The 20,146-nt window shown below is 37.6% G+C and overlaps 1 protein-coding gene across 1 annotated transcript in view; it reads right to left on the bottom strand.

Moving 5' to 3' along the window:
• The window catches only part of LOC138715480 (esterase E4-like), a 193,150-nt gene that overhangs the window by 63,717 nt on the left and 109,287 nt on the right, over window positions 1-20,146 (bottom strand). The window contains exons 2-5 of the mRNA XM_069848423.1: window positions 9,413-9,562; window positions 5,336-5,498; window positions 4,294-4,479; window positions 2,596-2,792 (exon numbers count right to left, since the gene is read on the bottom strand). Coding sequence (XP_069704524.1) covers window positions 2,596-2,792; window positions 4,294-4,479; window positions 5,336-5,498; window positions 9,413-9,562 — 696 coding nt within the window. The remainder of the gene's footprint in view (window positions 1-2,595; window positions 2,793-4,293; window positions 4,480-5,335; window positions 5,499-9,412; window positions 9,563-20,146) is intronic.

Here is a 20,146-nt window from a genome sequence, read left to right as displayed (position 1 = left end):
CAGGCACCATAGATTTCTTTACAAGTTCACCATCCGTGAAGGGTTTTAGTGCCTTAGCTAATTCCCAACATACTACATTACTTGCTCCTAAACATAGACTCTGAATTGTTCGACTCTCTTCAATGTTTGGCCTTTCATGAAGTGCTTTCTATTCTTGAAACTGTAGTGCACGTTGCACCCCTGAAACATTATTTTATCATAACATGTATTTCTGTTGGAATAAAATCACCATAATAACAATAATTGTACTAGTAACAATAATAATAATAATAATAATCATCATCATCATCATCATCATCATAATGTTGTTATATGAATACATATTACAGAAAACAGCTTCCCTGTCACTTCGGCATGTTCTGGATGGCAGAGCGTATGTTTTATGTTGCTCAGTAGTATTCCTGACAGTACCTTACAACATAGTAAACATTTTACGTTTTCACAACAAAAATAGTCTTCCTCCCACACTGTACGGAATGGTCGTTTGCTTACACAAGCTTTTCACTGTGTCATTGCCCCGCACTGTTCGTACGTTTACGAAGTACTTGAACTGCCTTCCGCAGTCATCCGTCGAGCTTCGAACGAGGAAAGCACGCTCTACATCCGAAGGTTGTGATTACAGAACGTAATCGCGAGTCAGAGAACGAGCATACCTGCTATAGTATCCTAAAAGAATCAATAATGAGTGAAATATTTCTATTTATTTACTTCAGTCCCCTTTATAACTCCCTTTTTGAAGAAATTATTTTGAATGTCGTATAGCCTAAAATTTAAGTGGGACTTGACTTATTTCACATACCGATTTTAGTAGAAATCGGTTCAGCCATTATAGCGTGAAAAGGTAACGAACATATAGACATACAAACAAAAATTTCAAAAATTCGATTTTCGGTCTGAGGACAGTTCATTAGGCCTATACGTGTTAAGACCAATTATTTTCCTAAAAGAAAAAAATACCAGAAAAATTTTGATATATTTTTATTATGAGTATAGATTCAGGGCTGGGCACATTACGTGTTTCTGAGAAATGAGCGCTGTGTGCTTTAAGGAGCGAGTCTCATGAGCGGTGTGACGTATGCATACTGTACGTCATTCAGTGTCGGTGCAGTGGTGACTGCAGTATGACGGCGAACTTTGAAGACCGAGCTTCCGCTCATACACTAAAGCGTCCCGCTACTCCCAATCCTTTTAATGTATCATGGGAGGAGAAGTTCTTTTTCGTAGAGAGCAGTGGATTAGCAAAGTGTTTAATTTGGCATAAAACACTCCAACTGATTAAGAAGTTCAATATCCAACGGCATTATTCTTTACAACATGCTACTGAATATGACAAATATGTTGGTAATGAACGCCATAAATTAATACAACTTAAAGAAAATGTTTCTCAGGTACATTATATTAGAGTATCTATTTGATATTTACATTTCATTATAAGTTATTAATACATTTAGTAATATATAATTTTAAATTATACAAGTATTATGATATACAATATATCATATTATATATCATGAACTGTAATATACTATACTATGATATATCATAATATTTGTATAATTTAAAATTATATATTACTAAATGTACTATAATAACTTATAATGCAATGTAAATATCGAATAGATATTCTAATATAATGTACCTAAGAAACTTTTTCTTTAAGTTGTATTAATTTATGGTCATATATATCATATCATATCATATCATATCATATCATATCATATCATATCATATCATATCATATCATATCATATCATATCATATCATATCATATCATATATCATATCATATCATATATCGCATCGCATCACGTTATATTATATTATATTATGTTATATTATATTATATTATATTATATTATATTATATTATATTATATTATATTATATTATATTATATTATATTATATTATATTATATTATATTATATTATATATTAACAGGATGACAATAATGCACTTAGTGAATCGGCTATGAGAATTAGCTACAAAATTTGCCACGAAATTGCAAAGGAATTGAAAACATTCAACGAAGATGAATTCATCAAGCGATGTTTAATTATATTGGCAGATGAACTCTGTCCACAGCAAGTAGGGGAAGTGGAAGCCATACGCCTGTCTCGTAGAACCGTGGTGAGGAGATTGCAGTATGTGCGTATGGGTTATGTAAATAAGCCTAATGATTTGTGTGTGTGCATAGAGCGAAGTTTATTTCATTAAATTAATAAAAGTGTTATAAATTCTGTAATGTACAATGGATTGATGTAATATCCTTATAAACTATTATGTACTGACAGACTGAATGACTAGAACAACCGTGGTTCTTGTTATATTAATGCAGGGAAGGTAGCTGTAATGCGAGTCCGCCACTGCGTGAGCGTCCTTCTCTGGCTTGCCTTGCGGAGCGAGAGCAGCTCTGGCCGGCTAGACTGAGCCGCTCTTATGCCCGGCCCTGGTGTAGATAATGGATTGTCACAAATGGAATGGAGTGTGATGTGAAGCATAGAAGTGCGTATGAAGCCAATAAATAACAAAATAAAATTTATAACGACGCGTACAAGAATGCAATGATGTATTCAGAAATGTACACACAGTACTCACTAGAAATTCTGGAGTATGTCTGACGATCTTTTCGGCTTCGACATTCCTGAGGCAGGAAATCAATTCAGAACTGGGTTGAGTGGGACAGCCCATGTCGGCTGCGATTTGGTCCCCAAGTTTCTTCACTACGTCATTCGCAGGGAGTGCCCATGTACAAGTGGCGGCGCCACTTTCGGATATACCGCGGTGAAACAAACCTGAGAGAAGGTTACTAATGGTAATAACAGTGTCAAAATTAAGTTTACATTGCACGCCATTATTTTGGTTTTTATGCAAAGCTAGACATACTCTTGACCCAGTTGTACTTTCTCACATGTAGGGGAAACTGTTGTACCCTGAGTCACTTTTCACATTTTACTTTTCTTTTTTTTTTAATTTTGGGCAATTAAATTTTTTAAATGAAAAAAAAAATGCTTGAAATAATTATTGAAAATTCCTTTACAACTTTCTACAGGTATTTTCCTATTTTACAGATCTATTAAGGATGAAAAAAAAAATGGAGAGATATGTAAAGTATTCCATGGTATAACAGCAGGGACGTCGCTAGGGGGTGGGAAAGGGTGCGCTAGCACCCCGTAAAAATGGAGCACCCCTTTCCGCACCCCAAAGGGCAATTTATTAACAAAATACTAGGCATAAATTATTTTGAAGAACAAAAACAAACAAACAATTTCTTGGATGTGAAAAAACAACTACGTCCCATTGTGTATCGTAATGGATGTGATGAGCAATAATAATAATAATAATAATAATAATAATACTAATAATAATAATAAACAGATGTATAGTATGCGCGGAAGTGCATGAAAGAACATTTTGGATTTTTTATGTACCACATTTTTACAGCTCGCATCCCATTTTTAAATCTCGCACCCATCCGCACCCCCCTTGCTCTGATCCTGGCGACGTCACTGTATAACAGGTTGTGTATCTTGGATCATATTCTCTTGGAACATTGGAACACAGGGAATATAAGTAAAAATTATAGCTGTAAAAACTCACAATAATTTGAAAAATGTATTTGCCATCATTTGCAGGCTTCTCTGATTGAGATTTTAATTCCTGGAGGAGTCACAACTGCCTAAACAGCATTCTTCAAGGCATCCGGATCAGTTGGGTCCTCTTAACTCCTGACTTATTTCGTAGCATGGTCTTAAAATAAACGAAAATAAAAACAGATAACATCATGTACCTTGGAACATGTTCCTTAGTACAAGATGTTTTGTGATTCAAACAAGAGAGAGCGCGTTTAAATAGATATGGTTGCCTAATCTAGAAATGGGAATAAATCATAGAAATTAACATGTGTATTTACTCACCAGATGATATGGAACACACCATACTTGATTGTTAGGATAGATATATTAATGAACGAAATATTTACTTTTGGTACTAAAAAAAATTGTTTCGTCCACATAACTCACACTTTGCAAGAAATGAAACCGGAACTATGACCAGAGCTACATAACGGCTTTTTCTACAATCTACTTCGGTTTGAGTCGGCTAAGTATCAGCAAAAATAAGAAAAAAAAATGGTTCACGGTACAACAGTCTCCCCTAATCACAACATTGTAGAAGTCGCCAGGACATTTGCGTCTATGTTGTGTTTGTTTTGTCTTCCATTCTCTGAATTGATTAATCCCGAAGAGACGGGTTGCTGGGGCCGGTATATTTTGTAAGTATTAGTGCAATGCTCACCTCTATTAGCTTCTGATAGCATAAGGTAGTGCACACTAGCGCCACCAGCACTCTGTCCAAATATCGTCACACTATCGGGATTCCCGCCAAACGCTGCGATATTGTCTCTCAACCAGCGCAGTGCTGCCACCTGATCCTTCAAGCCATTGTTACCAGGGCACACCTCATCCCCAGTGCTCAGAAATCCTGCACACATACAGGAACTAATCGTATTTAATGGAATTTATGTGACCATAATTATTAAAATTACTGGAGGTTTAAAACAAAGCCTACCAACCAGTTGCTAGTCTCATGTTCACACGCCTCAGCTGTAATCATAATGGATCATTTAACTAGTATGGGGGTAGCGTGTGATTAGCACAATGGTCTCTCCCTTCCCCCCCCCCCCCCAGTTGATATACTGTAGCTGGCTTGCAAAATCCGACTTCACTTCTCACTGCAGCTCCCCAAAGTCATCATGACGCTGGGTGGGCACCATTTTTACACACACTACACAGTGAGTCAGATGCTCAATCTGGCAGGAAAAAACTCAATTTAACGATGCTCACAAAATCGACCATTTCTATGTTTATAATTTGGATAAACATCTATAAGTATGTCAACGTCTTTCAAGGAAATTAAGATTGCTCTAGGCTAGAGCGGCATAGAGAGACCTCGAAGTGGGGCTTGCAGATAAGGATTCATCCACTGACAACCAGAAGTGATTTAGCGTGAGAAGTATGGATATGTTGTGAAAACTGTTAAAGTGCTATATTGTATTACTGTGAAATGGACATCATACCCACAGGTATATCTGTCTATACTTCAGATTTCTACAATTTTTGTCAAGCTTAAGGAAGTATAAAATAATTAAATGCGGTAAAAACACAAAATATCACATTGAACACATAGGCCTATATAATACAGTATCAGGAACATAACTCATCTTAAAGCCGCAAACCATATTTCTAGCATGACTATGTGAGCACACTATATAGTAGGTCTAATTAATTTATGAACTGCGTGTAGTCTTCCAGATATCGATTGTTAAGTATGAACATACCTAATGCTCCAAGGCGATAATTTATTGTAACCAGCACTATTTCTCTGTCCAGAAGATACTGTGGGCCGTACAGATTAGTGCTGCCAGAACCACCCTCCCAACTTCCACCGTGAATCCAGAACATGACAGGCAGTAATTCTGTTGCCTCTCCGTCCGTTGGTAACTAGAAAGTATCAAGAATTTGATTGATGAGACTTCATGTGAGGCATAGATCATTCACCTGACAGAATCTCGTATAAGGGAAATGCCCAGAATTTGTAAGAATTCTGCCAATCATGATAGTCTTGAGAAGACTATTTTATATAATTAATAAGTAACAAATAATTAATGTGATAGAAATTGTTGTGAGCCGGTCTCCGTCGACGTCCCTGGGCTTATTGTGGTTACAGGTGTACAGAGGGGAAACGGGAGTAACGGGTCAAGATGAGCCGAAGCTTGTGGGAGTGATGTAGCGATGATTTTGAAAGGGAACATTCTGGTTACAGATACAGATATTTATTTCAATAAATTAGGTCCTCCACTGGGTCGTGGGCAGGGGAAACGGGAGTGTCGTTGAGAAAATCTCGAATATTGAAATATTTGTTCCTGTGGCTCTGATTGAGGCTAGTTGAAGATGTGACGGAGCTAGGACGGGAGATAAGAAGTTAGGGGTAACGGGATTGTCTGGAAAGAGGTGAAACGAAACTTGCTCGAAAGAAAATGGGGCGACTATGTCGAGTAAGAGAGAGGTGTGAACTAGGTACCTTCACCTATCCTGCTCGCAAACATGGCCCACGACTCCGGCCGATGAAGGGAGGGGGGGGGGTAGGATTAGTGGAGATCCGGGACAAAAAACAAGTTTTACTTTTTAACTTCGCTTTAGAATATGCCATTAGGAAAGTTCAGAATAACAGGCAGGGTTTGGAATTGAACGGGCTACATCAGCTTCTTGTCTATGCGGATGACGTGAATATGTTGGGAGAAAATCCAGAAACAATTATGGAAAACACGGAGATTTTACTTGAAGCAATAAAGCGATAGGTTTGGAAGTAAACCCCGAAAAGACGAAGTACATGATTATGTTTCGTGATCAGAATATTATACGAAATGGAAATATAAAAATTGGAGATTTATCTTTCAAAGAGATGGAAAAATTCAAATATATTGGAACAACAGTAATAAATATAAATGATACTCGGGAGGAAATTAAACACAGAATAAATATGGGAGATGCGTGTTATTATTCGGTTGAGAAGCTCTTATCATCCAGTCTGCTGTCAAAAACTCCGAAAGTTATAATTTATAAAACAGTTATATTACCGGTTGTTCTGTATGGTTGTGAAACTTGGACTCTCACTTTGAGAGAGGAACAGAGATTAAGGATGTTTGACAATAAGGTGCTTAGGAAAATATTTGGGGCTAGAAGGGATGAAGTTACAGGAGAATGGAGAAAGATACACAACGCAGAACTGCATGCATTGTACTTTCACGTGACATTATTAGAAACATTAAATCCAGACGTTTGAGATGGGCATGGGATGTAGGACGTATGGGAAAATCCAGAAATGTATATAGAGTGTTAGTTGGGACGCAGAAGGGAAAAAGACCTTTGGGGAGGCCGAGACGAGATGTAGGATAATATTAAAATGGATTTGAGGGAGGTGGGATATGATGATAGAGACTGAATTAATCTTGTACAGGATAGGGACCGATGACGGGCTTATGTGAGGGCGGCAATGAACCTTCGACTTCCTTAAAAGCCATTTGTAAGTAAGTTGTAAGTAAGGGTTTTATTTGTGTAGGACAATATCTATTACAATTTTTTTGTTATTGTCTAATGACTGAAATTGAAACTCCTAAACTATTGTGTCCGCATGTCACCATTACTCCATTTAACACCATGTTATTCTATCATCATTCTTTGTATAGACGTATATTTGAAAACAGTGGCGGCTCGTGAACTTGTGGATTGGGAGAGCTGCAGTAGATTTTGGTACATACAAATTTCAGTTCTTGATACCATTACTAATAAGTATAGGACAAAAATAAATTCACTACATATCGAAAAACCAAAACTTCCTGACTTAGTTGGGAGATGTCTGTGGGACCATTTGCTAATCCCTAAGAAAAATTAATACCATCTATTTCAGTCTGAATTTCAGATCGGCAGACACTCAACTTACAATCTACGAGATCATTCTGAATTGTCTTAGAATAACCTTAAACAGTGGCATGTTCCAAATGATTTTTGAGAGCCTCGTTTAGATTACTCACGAACTGTAGCAACCCACGAAACACATCAGGGTTCTTCGAATCGTTTTTCATCATGTCCCCTAAGGGGAAGTTCATATTGGCCACAAAATTTGATACAATCAATTTTTTTTAAATAATTTCACGATTTTTTCTCACTTCTTGATTATGTTTGAGAATGTTTGTTCTGTTCGTTTCACTTAATTGCACAGCGGTATGAGTTGCGTAACATAGCCAATGAAACAACATTTTTCAGGTGAGAGTGCGAAGATTTGTGCATTTTGCTTTTTAGCACTCTTAGTCCATGCAGCATCACCACCGAAGAGGAGGCAAGGAAAACAAAATACAGTTTTTTTTTTGTTCACATCCACGTAATCACAAATGCTTAGAGTAAATTTCATTGTTATACTTCCTTACTATTTCGGCTGGATGAAGCTTAAGTAAGATTTAAGTCGGGTAACGGACGACACTTTAATTTCACTTCATTACATCAATATTCTCCGCAAGGGAAAGTTGAGAAAAATAAAATTAATATTCTGTAATTCACACACACTCATGCTTGCAAATTTGCACTGGTTAAGTTACGGTATTAAGACGTCACACCAAAGCAACACAGATATACTGATGGTCAACAATTTTCTGAAACTGGAAAAGAAGTCTCTTTCGTATTTTACGTGCCATATCAAAAGGATTCTATTCGTGCAATCATTTTGAGTTAAGGCAAATATTAGGTTCTGCTGGAGGCTGGATATATACGTAATAATAAGGCAAAAGAGAATATTAATTTCGTTATATTAACTCGATAAGATTCTACAACAATAAGTATGTGAAAAGAAAATAAAAATTTTGTCATTAAGTTTCAAGGGAATAGAGAATCCATTTGACGCAGCATTACAATAGCGGTGTGGGAGGAGAGGAAAGATCCCTTGTTGCCTGGCTCTGCAACCACTGCAGCGAAATATGGGTTTTAAACAGCGGCAGTTTTCCTCTGCTCCCCTTCACCTCTCTACCCCCTGACCAAGCAAGACACACTCTCTATGAGCTGACCACCCTGCAGATCCCAGGACGACTTTGAATGCAGTGTCAATTCCAATACAGTCGACGCGCAAAAAGATTATGCATAAGATAATAGTACATATTCCCGGCCAGATGAAATATAAAGCAATTTACCAATAAAAGCTGTAACAATTCTTCTAAAAATTAAAATAAATATTATTTTTATTTTCCTGTCAAAGCAGGGAATGCTGCAGCTCCCCAGCTCTTATGGACAAGCCGCCCCTGTTTGAAAATATAAATATCTCTAAAAATTTAATGTAGAGGGAAGAATTCTGTCAGTTGTCTCGTAATGATAGACAAGACACACATGAAGGTCAAGCACCCTGGTCTCTTCCATTGACCACGTCGGGAATCACACCACTGACAGCTTGGTGATCTATCCTCATAGCCACAATGGCAGATAATCTGATTTTCAACGTCATCTTCGTGTATGAAGGAACGCAATCAACGTAACTGACACTCAGAATCCATTGTATGAATTTTTCTTTTCAGGAACAATTTATGTTCTCAAATGAAGTTCAAGAAATCGGACAACTTTGTGTATGAAAATGATAAAGTTATAATTCCTGCAAGTATGTTAAAGTTATTTAGGCCTACCTACTTTTCTTTGCCAATCTTCTACCTTTTCTACCAATATAAATAATTTGGGAGCTCGCAAATATAGTCGTGGTTATTCTCAATTAACTAAAACAGACATAACTTAAACTTTTAGTCATCTCTTGTCATGCAAATCAATCTAATAATAAAAATTTGATTTTATTTAGACAAGCTAAAATATTTATTCATCCTTACTTGTGGCGTATAAACGTTGAGGTACAGACAATCTTCATCTCCCTCTATTTCAGGTGACGAGGGTAACTTAGGAAATGGCTTCTGTATACAATCCGGACCCACTTTGGTGACATTCAGAACGCCAGTCCACGGCTCAGGCGGCTGCGGAGGCTGTGAATACATGAAAAATAATATATACAGCAAATCTAGCTTGGAGGTAAAGCTCCCTGTGAAGCCGATTTGAATAATTTCAAGGGAAAAATTGTTCCGGGGCCGGGTATAGAACACAGGACCTTTGGTTAAAGGTACCAATGCTCTTATCAACTGAGCTACCCAGGAACTCTACACAACACCGACCCAAATCAGCTTCACAGGGAGGTTTACCTGAAAGTTAGATTTGCATAATACACGTCACTGTTCGTTAACAGAAAGCCGCAATTATTTAAGTCACACAGAGTTTGTGTGCACCCATTTTTGGTTGCTTGACTGTTTTTTTTTTTAATTTTATTGGGTTATTATACGGCGCTATATCAACATCTAGGTTATTTAGCGTCTGAATGAAATGAAGGTGATAATGCCGGTGAAATGATTCCGGGGTCCAGCACCGAAAGTTACCCAGCATTTGCTCGTATTGGGTTGAGGGAAAACCCCGGAAAAAACCTCAACCAGGTAACTTGCCCCGACCGGGATTCGAACCCGAGCCACCTGGTTTCGCAGCCAGACGCGCTGACCGTTACTCCACAGGTGTGGCCTGCTTGACTGTTGTCAGCCCACTTTGAGGTCTGTGTATATAAAGGGAAAAATTGGATCGGTGTCTTGTGGAGTTCCTGGGTAGCTCAATTTCGTAAGAACGTTGGTATGTTTAACCAAAAGTCCCGGGTTCGATACCCCCCCGGAACGATTTATCCCTTGAAATTATTCGAATAATGTATTGTCATGAAAAATGGAAGCATTATTATGAAAAGCCATACTTTCTCCTCACTTATCACATAGGCCTATCTATTATTATTATTATTATTATTATTACTAATTTCCAAGCTGTGTAGAACCTTCGCTGCTGACTCGACAATAGAATGCCACTGCACTCTATGTGTATAGATATTCAATTCACAAATTTATAATATGTCTATCTTTTTAAGTTATTTAAATTATAATTTATAATTATTTATTCATTTTATCTGACAGGATTAAGGCCATAGGGCCTTCTCTTTCATCCCGTTAGATAGCACATACAAATAGAACAAACACGAACTTTGACAAAAACAATACAAATTACATTAAGTCCAATAGAAGATCAACAGGATCAAAGAACACTATAGAGCACTAGGGAACGAAGTTGAGACACCAAAACATTGTCTAGAGGAGGCTAGAGGTTTAATGAACACTGGATATAGGATGACGTCACTTGTTTACTTTACTGATGTACTTTCAGCTTCATATGCAATGTGGAAGTCGTCACATGAAGGGAGCTCTGTTCATTCGGAGTTTAATGGGTGCCGGTTTTGGTATGCCTATTTTCTGTTTAAAAAGTAAATCTTTCGTCAGGAGTTGAATTGTGATCTAGTGAAGGTAGGCATTGTGAAGATATATTAAAATGCCGCCAATAAAATCTGTAACTTTGCCTGTGTTTGAAAAAGAGTTCGAATATGATTTTTTTTCAGCCAAGAACGAAAATACACGCACCGGCAAAAAAAGAAAAGAAGGGTCACCTACATTTTCTTTAAAATTGTTGAAAATTGTAGGATTTTTTAAATAGTTATTGTAGGTGTGCTGAGGTTCATTTAGTCATTCATTTATTTTGTGATACTGAATACGTAATAGCAAAGAATTATTTGAAAAGAAGATTCGTTCTTCTTGCAATATTGTGTGTAAACTTCTCGGACTCATTTCAAGCTAAACTGAAGAAGTCTACTGACTGGTAAGCTCTTTTGAGGCAGTATTGAAGTACTTCATTATATACAAATGTCGCTAAGTCCTACCGATTCAGCAAAAGTGGTTGCATTGTTAGAAAATGGAAATAGTGTTATATGGCTGCAGTTCTTGGGATTCCTCGATTGACTGTACAACGGTGTACCATCGCTTTAGAGAGACAGGTGGTTATTTCAGGAGACCCGGTTCAGGGAGAAAACGGGTAATTTCGGCTCGTGACGACCATTTTATTGTCTTAAACATATTACGAATTCGCCATTCCACAGCTGTTGAGACCAGAAGAGACCTTCAGGAAATAAGACAAGTTAACCTGAGTGAGAGAACTATAAGAAGACGTCTGGATGAATGTGGGCTGAAGTCCAGAGGACCAACTAAAGGCCCAGAATTGCTCCAGCAACATCGTGTTGAACGATTACGTTTTGCTCACAATCATGCTAATTGGAACCTGGGGGAGTGGCGACGAGTGCTCTTCACAGATGAATCGAGATTTAGTTTACAGATGGACGTGAAAGAGTGTGGAAAAGAGAAGAAGAACGTTTTTCTCCACGTGTCTTCAGTTCACGTGTCAGTTTCCAAGGTGAATCAGTAATGATATGGGGTGGCATTTCGTATGAAGCTCGCACAGAACTTGTTTTTATTAATGGAGGTGCTTTGACTGCTCCAAGATACATCGAAGAGGGTCTAATTGAACATGTGGTACCATATGTCCCACTTATTGGTGAAGTGTTCCTGTTAATGCATGGCAATGCCCGCCCTCATGCTGCAAGAAACGTGAATGAGTTCCTTCACGACGATAGATTGAATAGAATGGCATGGCCAGCAAGACGTTCTGATATAAACCATATTGAACATGTATGGGACATACTAGGGAAGCGAGTTAGAAGTCGTCTACCTCCTCACAGCAGCTCCGAAATGTTCTAAGTGAAGAATGAAATAGCATCAACCAGACTGTCATCCAGAATCTGATCGAAGTGTTGTGCCCAAGGATTATGATAAGCAATCATAACTTTGTTATGACCATAAGCAATATATTTTCACTTTATTTTAAAGTAATGAAATCGTACTTATTAAAATATCCAGCATTCAGACATATTTTGACATACGACAGAGATCGCTTCCTGTTTCGACAGATTACAGAGTACAGCTTAACCAACTCAGCACAGTCCAGTCCTTGAACAAGGTAGAAATGCGTACGCTTTCATTTTACTCGTAGCACGAAGTCAGTCTTAGCAACAGCTGACATATAACGAAAGATTATGCAGCGTCTTTCGCGAGACATTTTAATTGGCGATGATTCCGAAACTTTAGATTTCCATTGGTCAAGTCAAAAACAGGGATTCAGTCGTGAGAGTTCCTTAAATCTGTATTGTTCTAAGTGACGATCGGAAACGCCGATCTGAAATAATGGTTAAGAATCAGAAGCGTGGTGTTTAGTGAATACAATACCGTCTTTTTAGAAGATTCGCGGGTAAAATAGCGTCACTCTGTTACATCACAAAGGACGCGGTTCCAGAACTTATAAATGGACATGAAACGTCCAAAACGCGGTCATTAGTTATTGGTCAAGGCAGCAGTCATGCAGTGGCGGTCGTAACTTCCCTACGTCCAGGAAGAAATTCAGAAAATGGTATCATCGTTGAACAGCACCAGGGTTCGCCCTACTATCCACTGTGAGTAAAATCATCAGTCCAATCTTTAGACTTTTCATTTAACTAGTTCATCTTGGTAATTTAGAATTAACGGAAATTTTCATACTTTCTAAATCGTTCAATCTCAATATTCAATATTCTATCTGTAGTAAATTGATATCTTTTAATAAACTTAGTATTAGTGAATTTCTACACTTGTGATTATTTCGAAAGCCTTAGATCACATTCTAAGTAGGAATCCCTCCTATCCATAAGCAAGTACAGTTTATAAATCATATCAGAGAGTTAGGAAGTATAACGCAGTGTCTGATTCGTTTGTGTTATCTTTATAGAGATTATAACTCGCGATTATCTCAAAGATAAGCCATCCGCCCTTGTCGTGGCAAGTGGCACGACAAAATACTGGTGTCAGATATGATAGAGCTCAACAATAAATTTTGGTGTCAGATTTGGTATAATAAATACTGGTGTCAGAATTAGTATAACAAAAATTGGTGTCAGAAATGGGCACAACAGAAGGGTTGAATCGGTGAATGGTAGCAGTCATACAGTCACGGGGAGGCAACACCCGCTATTAGTAACATCTGGGTGGCCACAAAACCAGTTCAACATTTGGAAGAAAATTGATACAATTTGTAAGTTTTTATACCTTTTAATTATACCCATTGTTTGGCGTTGAAAATAATAACACAAGTCATAAAAAAGAGTTTGTTTGCTGGGAAGCAATGTTTTCTTCATTTCATAATGGGTTTTCTGATTCCCACCTCGTAAAAAAATTGAGAAACATTAGGTGGCCCAGTTTTTTTGCTTGTGAGTGTATATTATGGTATAAAGCATACCTGCACAAACAGGCAGGATTTATCCAATGATATCCTCTATTTACAGGTTTAACTATAAATCCAAAATGATTAAAACCACAATTTGCAATTATATTTGTAGGAGTAAATATAACATTCTTCCCGCAACATTTCCTTGGATTAGCTGGTATACCTCGACGATATTCAGATTATCCTGATGCTTGCGCTCAACGAGCGCGCATGCTCCTTCCTACCTTGCTATAGGTAGAGGAGAGGGAAATGACCATTCAGCTATCTAGTGGAGTGCAGTGTGTATTCTCAGTAACTGTTTCACGTTGCTTACCTACTGCTACAGTACAGTATGGAGGAATCTAAAAGACGGAAAAGTGATCATCAGGCAAATTCTTTCAATGTTGCATGGGAAAATGCTTATTTTTTCATAGCTGCTGGACTAAATACTCAGTGCCTTACCTGCCATAACATTTTGAAAGGTAGAAAGAAACGTAACAATGCGTCATTACGAGTCCAGACATAAAGATACTTACGTTTTGTTGCTGAAGATCGCAGTAAAAAGTGTCAGGAGTTGAAGGCTGCATTATTACCCGAGGTGGGTACAGTCGGTATTTATTTTTTATGAATTTGAAATATATTGTCTTATCAGAGGTACTTTCTTAATTACTTTTAAAAATTCAGGTGAATGTCGATCTTTATGTGTGACCTCCTCTTTCATGAAATCATACAATTCGATTATCATCTCCCGATCTTGACTGTACGCTGTTTTCCCTTTCAGTTTTGAAATTATAGGTGGCAGAGTGACAATATTAATTAATGCAATTGGTAACTAATAGAATACAGCATCCGCACCATACAAAACTTTAACATTAACTGTACTTTTAATGAATATTATAGTAATTGTAATAGTGTCGGTCAGGAGAAAATCTGCGTTTATTTTCATAGCAGCCTATATCGCATAGGCAGGCAGCGGAGAGGCTCGCTCACACACTTCAAAATCCTTTGCAGGATCTGTAACAATGGTTTTCTTCTGCGCATTTACAAGAATAACAAGAAAGTTAACTTTAAATATTTATATTTTTTGTTATTTATTTACAGGAATGTGACGAACCTATTGTGTTAAATGAGGCAATCCTACGTGCGAGTTACAGACTCGCATATAAAATTGCAGTAACTGGAAAAGCATTTACTGAAGGCAACTTCATAAAAGAATGCATGAATGAGGCCGTCGAAATGGTGTGTCCAAATGAAGTGCATCATTTCGAAGCAATTCCCTCTCACGCACCACAGTCGCTCGCCGCATCGCAGAAATGGCACAGGACGTCAAACAGCAACTCATAAATAAGGCAACACAGTTCGTGGCGTATTCTTTGGCACTGGATGAATCAACAGACATGTCTGATACGGCTCAACTAGCGATATTTGTTCGTGGAGTTGACAACAATCTCCAAGTTACCAAAGAATTATTAGATTTTGTGTCATTGAAAGACATTACAACAGGGCTGGATATTTTTAACAGTGTTGAGGATTCTGTAAATGCCATTGGACTGCCCTGGGATCGTCTGGTGTCTGTAACAACTGATGTAGCCCCAGCAATGCGTGGTCAACGATCTGGATTAATTGCCTTTGTGAGGGAAAATGTTAAAAATTCTGGCGGCTGTGTTCTAATTGCAATCCACTGTCTCATTCATCAGCACATTCTTTTGTCGAAAATAGCCAAGGTCAGTGATGTGATGGAAACAGTGGTAAAACACATTAATTATAAGATCACATGGACTCACCGACAATTTCAAGAATATCTCAGTGAAGTAGATTCGGAGTATGGGGATATCCGGTGGTTGATCCGAGGCAAGATGTTAGAAAGATTCTTTCGTCTGGTGTCTGTAACAACTGATGTAGCCCCAGCAATGCGTGGTCAACGATCTGGATTAATTGCCTTTGTGAGGGAAAATGTTAAAAATTCTGGCGGCTGTGTTCTAATTGCAATCCACTGTCTCATTCATCAGTACATTCTTTTGTCGAAAATAGCCAAGGTCAGTGATGTGATGGAAACAGTGGTAAAACACATTAATTATAAGATCACATGGACTCACCGACAATTTCAAGAATATCTCAGTGAAGTAGATTCGGAGTATGGGGATATCCGGTGGTTGATCCGAGGCAAGATGTTAGAAAGATTCTTTCGTCTGGTGTCTGTAACAACTGATGTAGCCCCAGCAATGCGTGGTCAACGATCTGGATTAATTGCCTTTGTGAGGGAAAATGTTAAAAATTCTGGCGGCTGTGTTCTAATTGCAATCCACTGTCTCATTCATCAGCACATTCTTTTGTCGAAAATAGCCAAGGTCAGTGATGTGATGGAAACAGTGGTAAAACACATTAATTATAAGATCACATGGACTCACCGACAATTTCAAGAATATCTCAGTGAAGTAGATTCGGAGTATGGGGATATCCGGTGGTTGATCCGAGGCAAGATGTTAGAAAGATTCTTTTATTTTCGCGACCAAATTTGACGGTTTCTTGAAATGAAAAGAAAGCCTGCAACAGAACTCAGTGATCGTACCTGGATAGCCAGCTTTGCATTTCCCGTGGATGTTACTAAATATTTTCATAATGTAAATATTTCTCTTCAGAGAAAAGACCAGCTCATTGTAGATAATATCATGTATCAATTGCGGGCTTTTAGTAGTAAAATGTCACTTTTCATAAGTCAGTTACGAGAAGGTAATATGGCTCACTTTCCAACATTACAAACTGTTTGTGATGAAGCGGTTTTCACCGATTATGTGCAAAATTAATTGAAATTCAAAGTGAATTAAATTCTAGGTTCCAGGATCTTGATCCTTTCTCAACACCAGTTGAAATAGTGGTCCATGATTTGCAGCGTGAACTTATTGGTCTTCAGTGTGACATAAGAGCTGAAGATCGTTTCAATGATAGTACTAGCCTTGCTGCTTTTTACAAGTCTATACCTCAGCAACAATATCCACGGCTACACAGACTGGCTGCGAAAATAATTACTACGTTTGGCTCAACATACATACATTTGTGAGCAACTATTTTCTATTACGAACTTTAATAAATGTAGGAATCGAACATCTCTCTCTGATGATTCATTACGACCAGTACGTTTTCTTTCAACTGTCAACAACATAAAACCCTGTTTTGATGTATTGATAAAGATACATACAACATTACAGCGTAGTTTTAAGTAGGTATAGTAAATATATTAATGTATTTCTTTAATATAAACATTTATTAATTTCTTTATTATTTAGCAAAATACTGTTTTCTAAACGCTGAACGGTAATTTATTTCATAAATACTCTTACTTCCTTTTATGTACTGTACTATACCTTCGGTACGAGCCACGCCTTCTAATCTGTATTCCGCTCGCGAGTTTGTAATCCTATCAGAGAGCGCAAATCCTGTGCAGGTCTGAGTTAGAATTTATTAATCTTCAACAATTTAAATATCTCCTTTCAGGGAAAAGACCAGCTCATTGTTGATGTGTTGAATAAATTACGGGATTTCAGTCGTAAACTTACACGTTTCGTAAGTCAGTTTCGGGAAGTTAATATAGCAACGATAGAAACTGCTCGTGATGAAGCCATGTTAAACGATTATGTGCAAATATTAATTGAAATTCAAAATGAATTTAATTCTTGGTTCCAAGATCTTGCTTTAATTGGAAATAAGTTTAAAGTTATCACAATAAATTCCTTCAACACCAGTTAAAACAGTGTCATATAATTTACAGGTCGGCTTGTTTGGCGCAGTTGATATAGCGCAGGCCTTCTATGCTCAGGGTTGCGGGTTCGATTCCGGGGCAGGTCGATTGCATTTAAGTGTGCTTAAATGAGACAGGCTCATGTCAGTAGATTTACTGGCATGTAAAAGAACTCCTGCGGGAAAAAATTACGGTATACGGTCGACGCTGATATAACCTTGGCAGTTGCGAGCGTCGTTAAATAAAACATAACATTTAACATTTAACGGTTGACAGCTCGAAAATATTGATCTTCAATGTGACATAAGGGATGAAGATCGTTTGAATAATACTACTAGCCTGGCTGAGTTTAACAAGACTAAACATTAGCAATAATATCCACGACTACACAGGCGAGTCACGTTCTCGCCACGGTTGCTTTACGGCGATAACAGTGTTGATGACGAAGAACTGGGTGGTGATTTGTTTCAATCCTGAATGCCATTGTGGATGTGAACAATAATTAGTAGCAAATTCTTAAAATTTGTAACTGAAATTGACTGGTAGACATAGGATAATATATATAGGTTATTTTATGACTATTTATCAACTGCGATGGTTATTTGACGTCAATGATATGAAAGTGATAATGACTCCAGTGCCGAAAGTTACCCAGCATTTGTTCTTAATGGGTTGAGGGAAAACCCCGAAAACCTCCTCAACCAGGTGACTTGTCTCAACCAGGATTTGAATCCCGGCCCGCTCGTTTCACAGTCAGACATACTAACCATTACTACACAGCGGTGGGATAGAATTATATATATTAGAAAGCTGAGAAATGTAGGCTTACGACAATTTTATGCTGAAGTACGACAATTTTCATAAGTTGGTACGACGGTTGCGATTCCTTTATCTGGCAACCCTGAAGGCGACTAATGAATTCAGTTCCTATTGGGTGGCCCAAGCGGGCAGCGGGTACAAGGGAGTTCGAAAACGAGTACGTCGGTGTCGCGGAACTGACAGAAATTGTTTCTTCTCTTGCGATTAGCATAATCACAGTAATCAGATTTGCTGTTTTGTGGAATAGTCTTACGTATATCAGAAACTTTAATCACACATATTATCATTGAGAGTTACCGGCTATCTTCTCAATCCCTGTGCTGCAAGATTTGTGATTTTCTGTCGAAGTTTACTTAGTTGACATGTCTCTGCAATAAAATTTTCGACCTAACAGCAAAACAACAGAGAAACATGCGGTAGTACATACTATGTACTTGTTAACATTCTCAAAATGTTCATCATCTATCTCATCGCGGGTGTTTGTAGCGTAGATCAGCCTTCTATGACGCATCCTGGGTAATAGAGTCGGGCAGACTGCCTCATATTATCGCCCGTTCTCGGTTGCGTAATCTCCACAGTCTCGCTTAGTGCGCGCGTACCAAATGTAGCCAAATGACTCATTGATAGAGAACACGAGATTCTCTTGGTCCCGAGATTACCGATACTAGATCACTCCCGACAGTCTCGGAGGTCTAGACGGGACTTTAGTACTGATAAGCAAGCGATATCGCTCGGGCCGCGCTCCTATAGGAAGCATTGGCTTATACATTTCCCGGTTCTTTAAATATATATCATGTCGTAGCTCCTATAATATTTAATCAATCGCGCTGTAATTTTTTGGATTGATAGCTCAATGTCTAAGGAAAACATAGGAAAAAAATCGAACTGAAAATATTTTTTGGAAAGTGAGGAAAAAAATATTAACTTCGATGGAGATTGATGTGTTCAGAATAGACATTTGCAACTTCACCTTTGCAGGCTGAAAACTTTTTTGTTTTTCACGTTAGATGGGGGGTCAAAGCGAGAGAAATGTTGAGAAAGGATGGAAATTACTTTTAAAAGTGATGGCCACTCAAAATTTTTACTGGTTCTCGAATAACGGCGAGTTAACCTGTTAGCGCAGGACTCATGACTCAAACGTTTGTTCCGTAAAATTTGTACGGAACCCTTCAACGCATGAAAACTCGTTATTGTACGGATAGTATTAATTGGTATTTTAATAAAGGTAGTTGAAAATGAGGCTATATAGTCCAAGATGGTTTATAGTAATTAGGCTATCTTTTATAGCAACTAAATAAAAAAATTGTTTGTGACACAATGATATGAAACATGAAAATATTAAAAGCTGGTTCACAATAAACCGAGAACGGAAACGGCAACGAGAACTAGAACGGAAATATTTTTAAAATAAATGTATTTAAAGGTAAGCATTCATAATTAACTATTCTGAATGCTCACATTTAAATACTGTACATTTATTTTAACATTATTTCCGTTCTCGTTTCCGTTCCCGGTTTATTGTGAACCAGCCTATACTATAGAAAACTACACTTTCTATTGGTGTGCACGTTATAAATTATTGTTACAGAACAATCATTATTGTATTCTAGCCATGTTACAATATAAAATTATATAGGCCTATATGATTTATAATAATTATCCTATGTTATAGGAACGAGAATAACAAATTAAGAATTAATCAGATTTCTAATACTTGTACCTAATGATAACTTACAAGACAGTAATAAATAATAACCATCATAATAATCCTGATAATCATAATCTTAATCATCCTAATGATTACGATAATGATGAT

This window comes from Periplaneta americana, chromosome 15 (assembly GCF_040183065.1).
Source record: "Periplaneta americana isolate PAMFEO1 chromosome 15, P.americana_PAMFEO1_priV1, whole genome shotgun sequence".
NCBI lineage: Eukaryota > Metazoa > Arthropoda > Insecta > Blattodea > Blattidae > Periplaneta > Periplaneta americana.
This window is presented reverse-complemented; position numbering and strand designations above follow the sequence as displayed.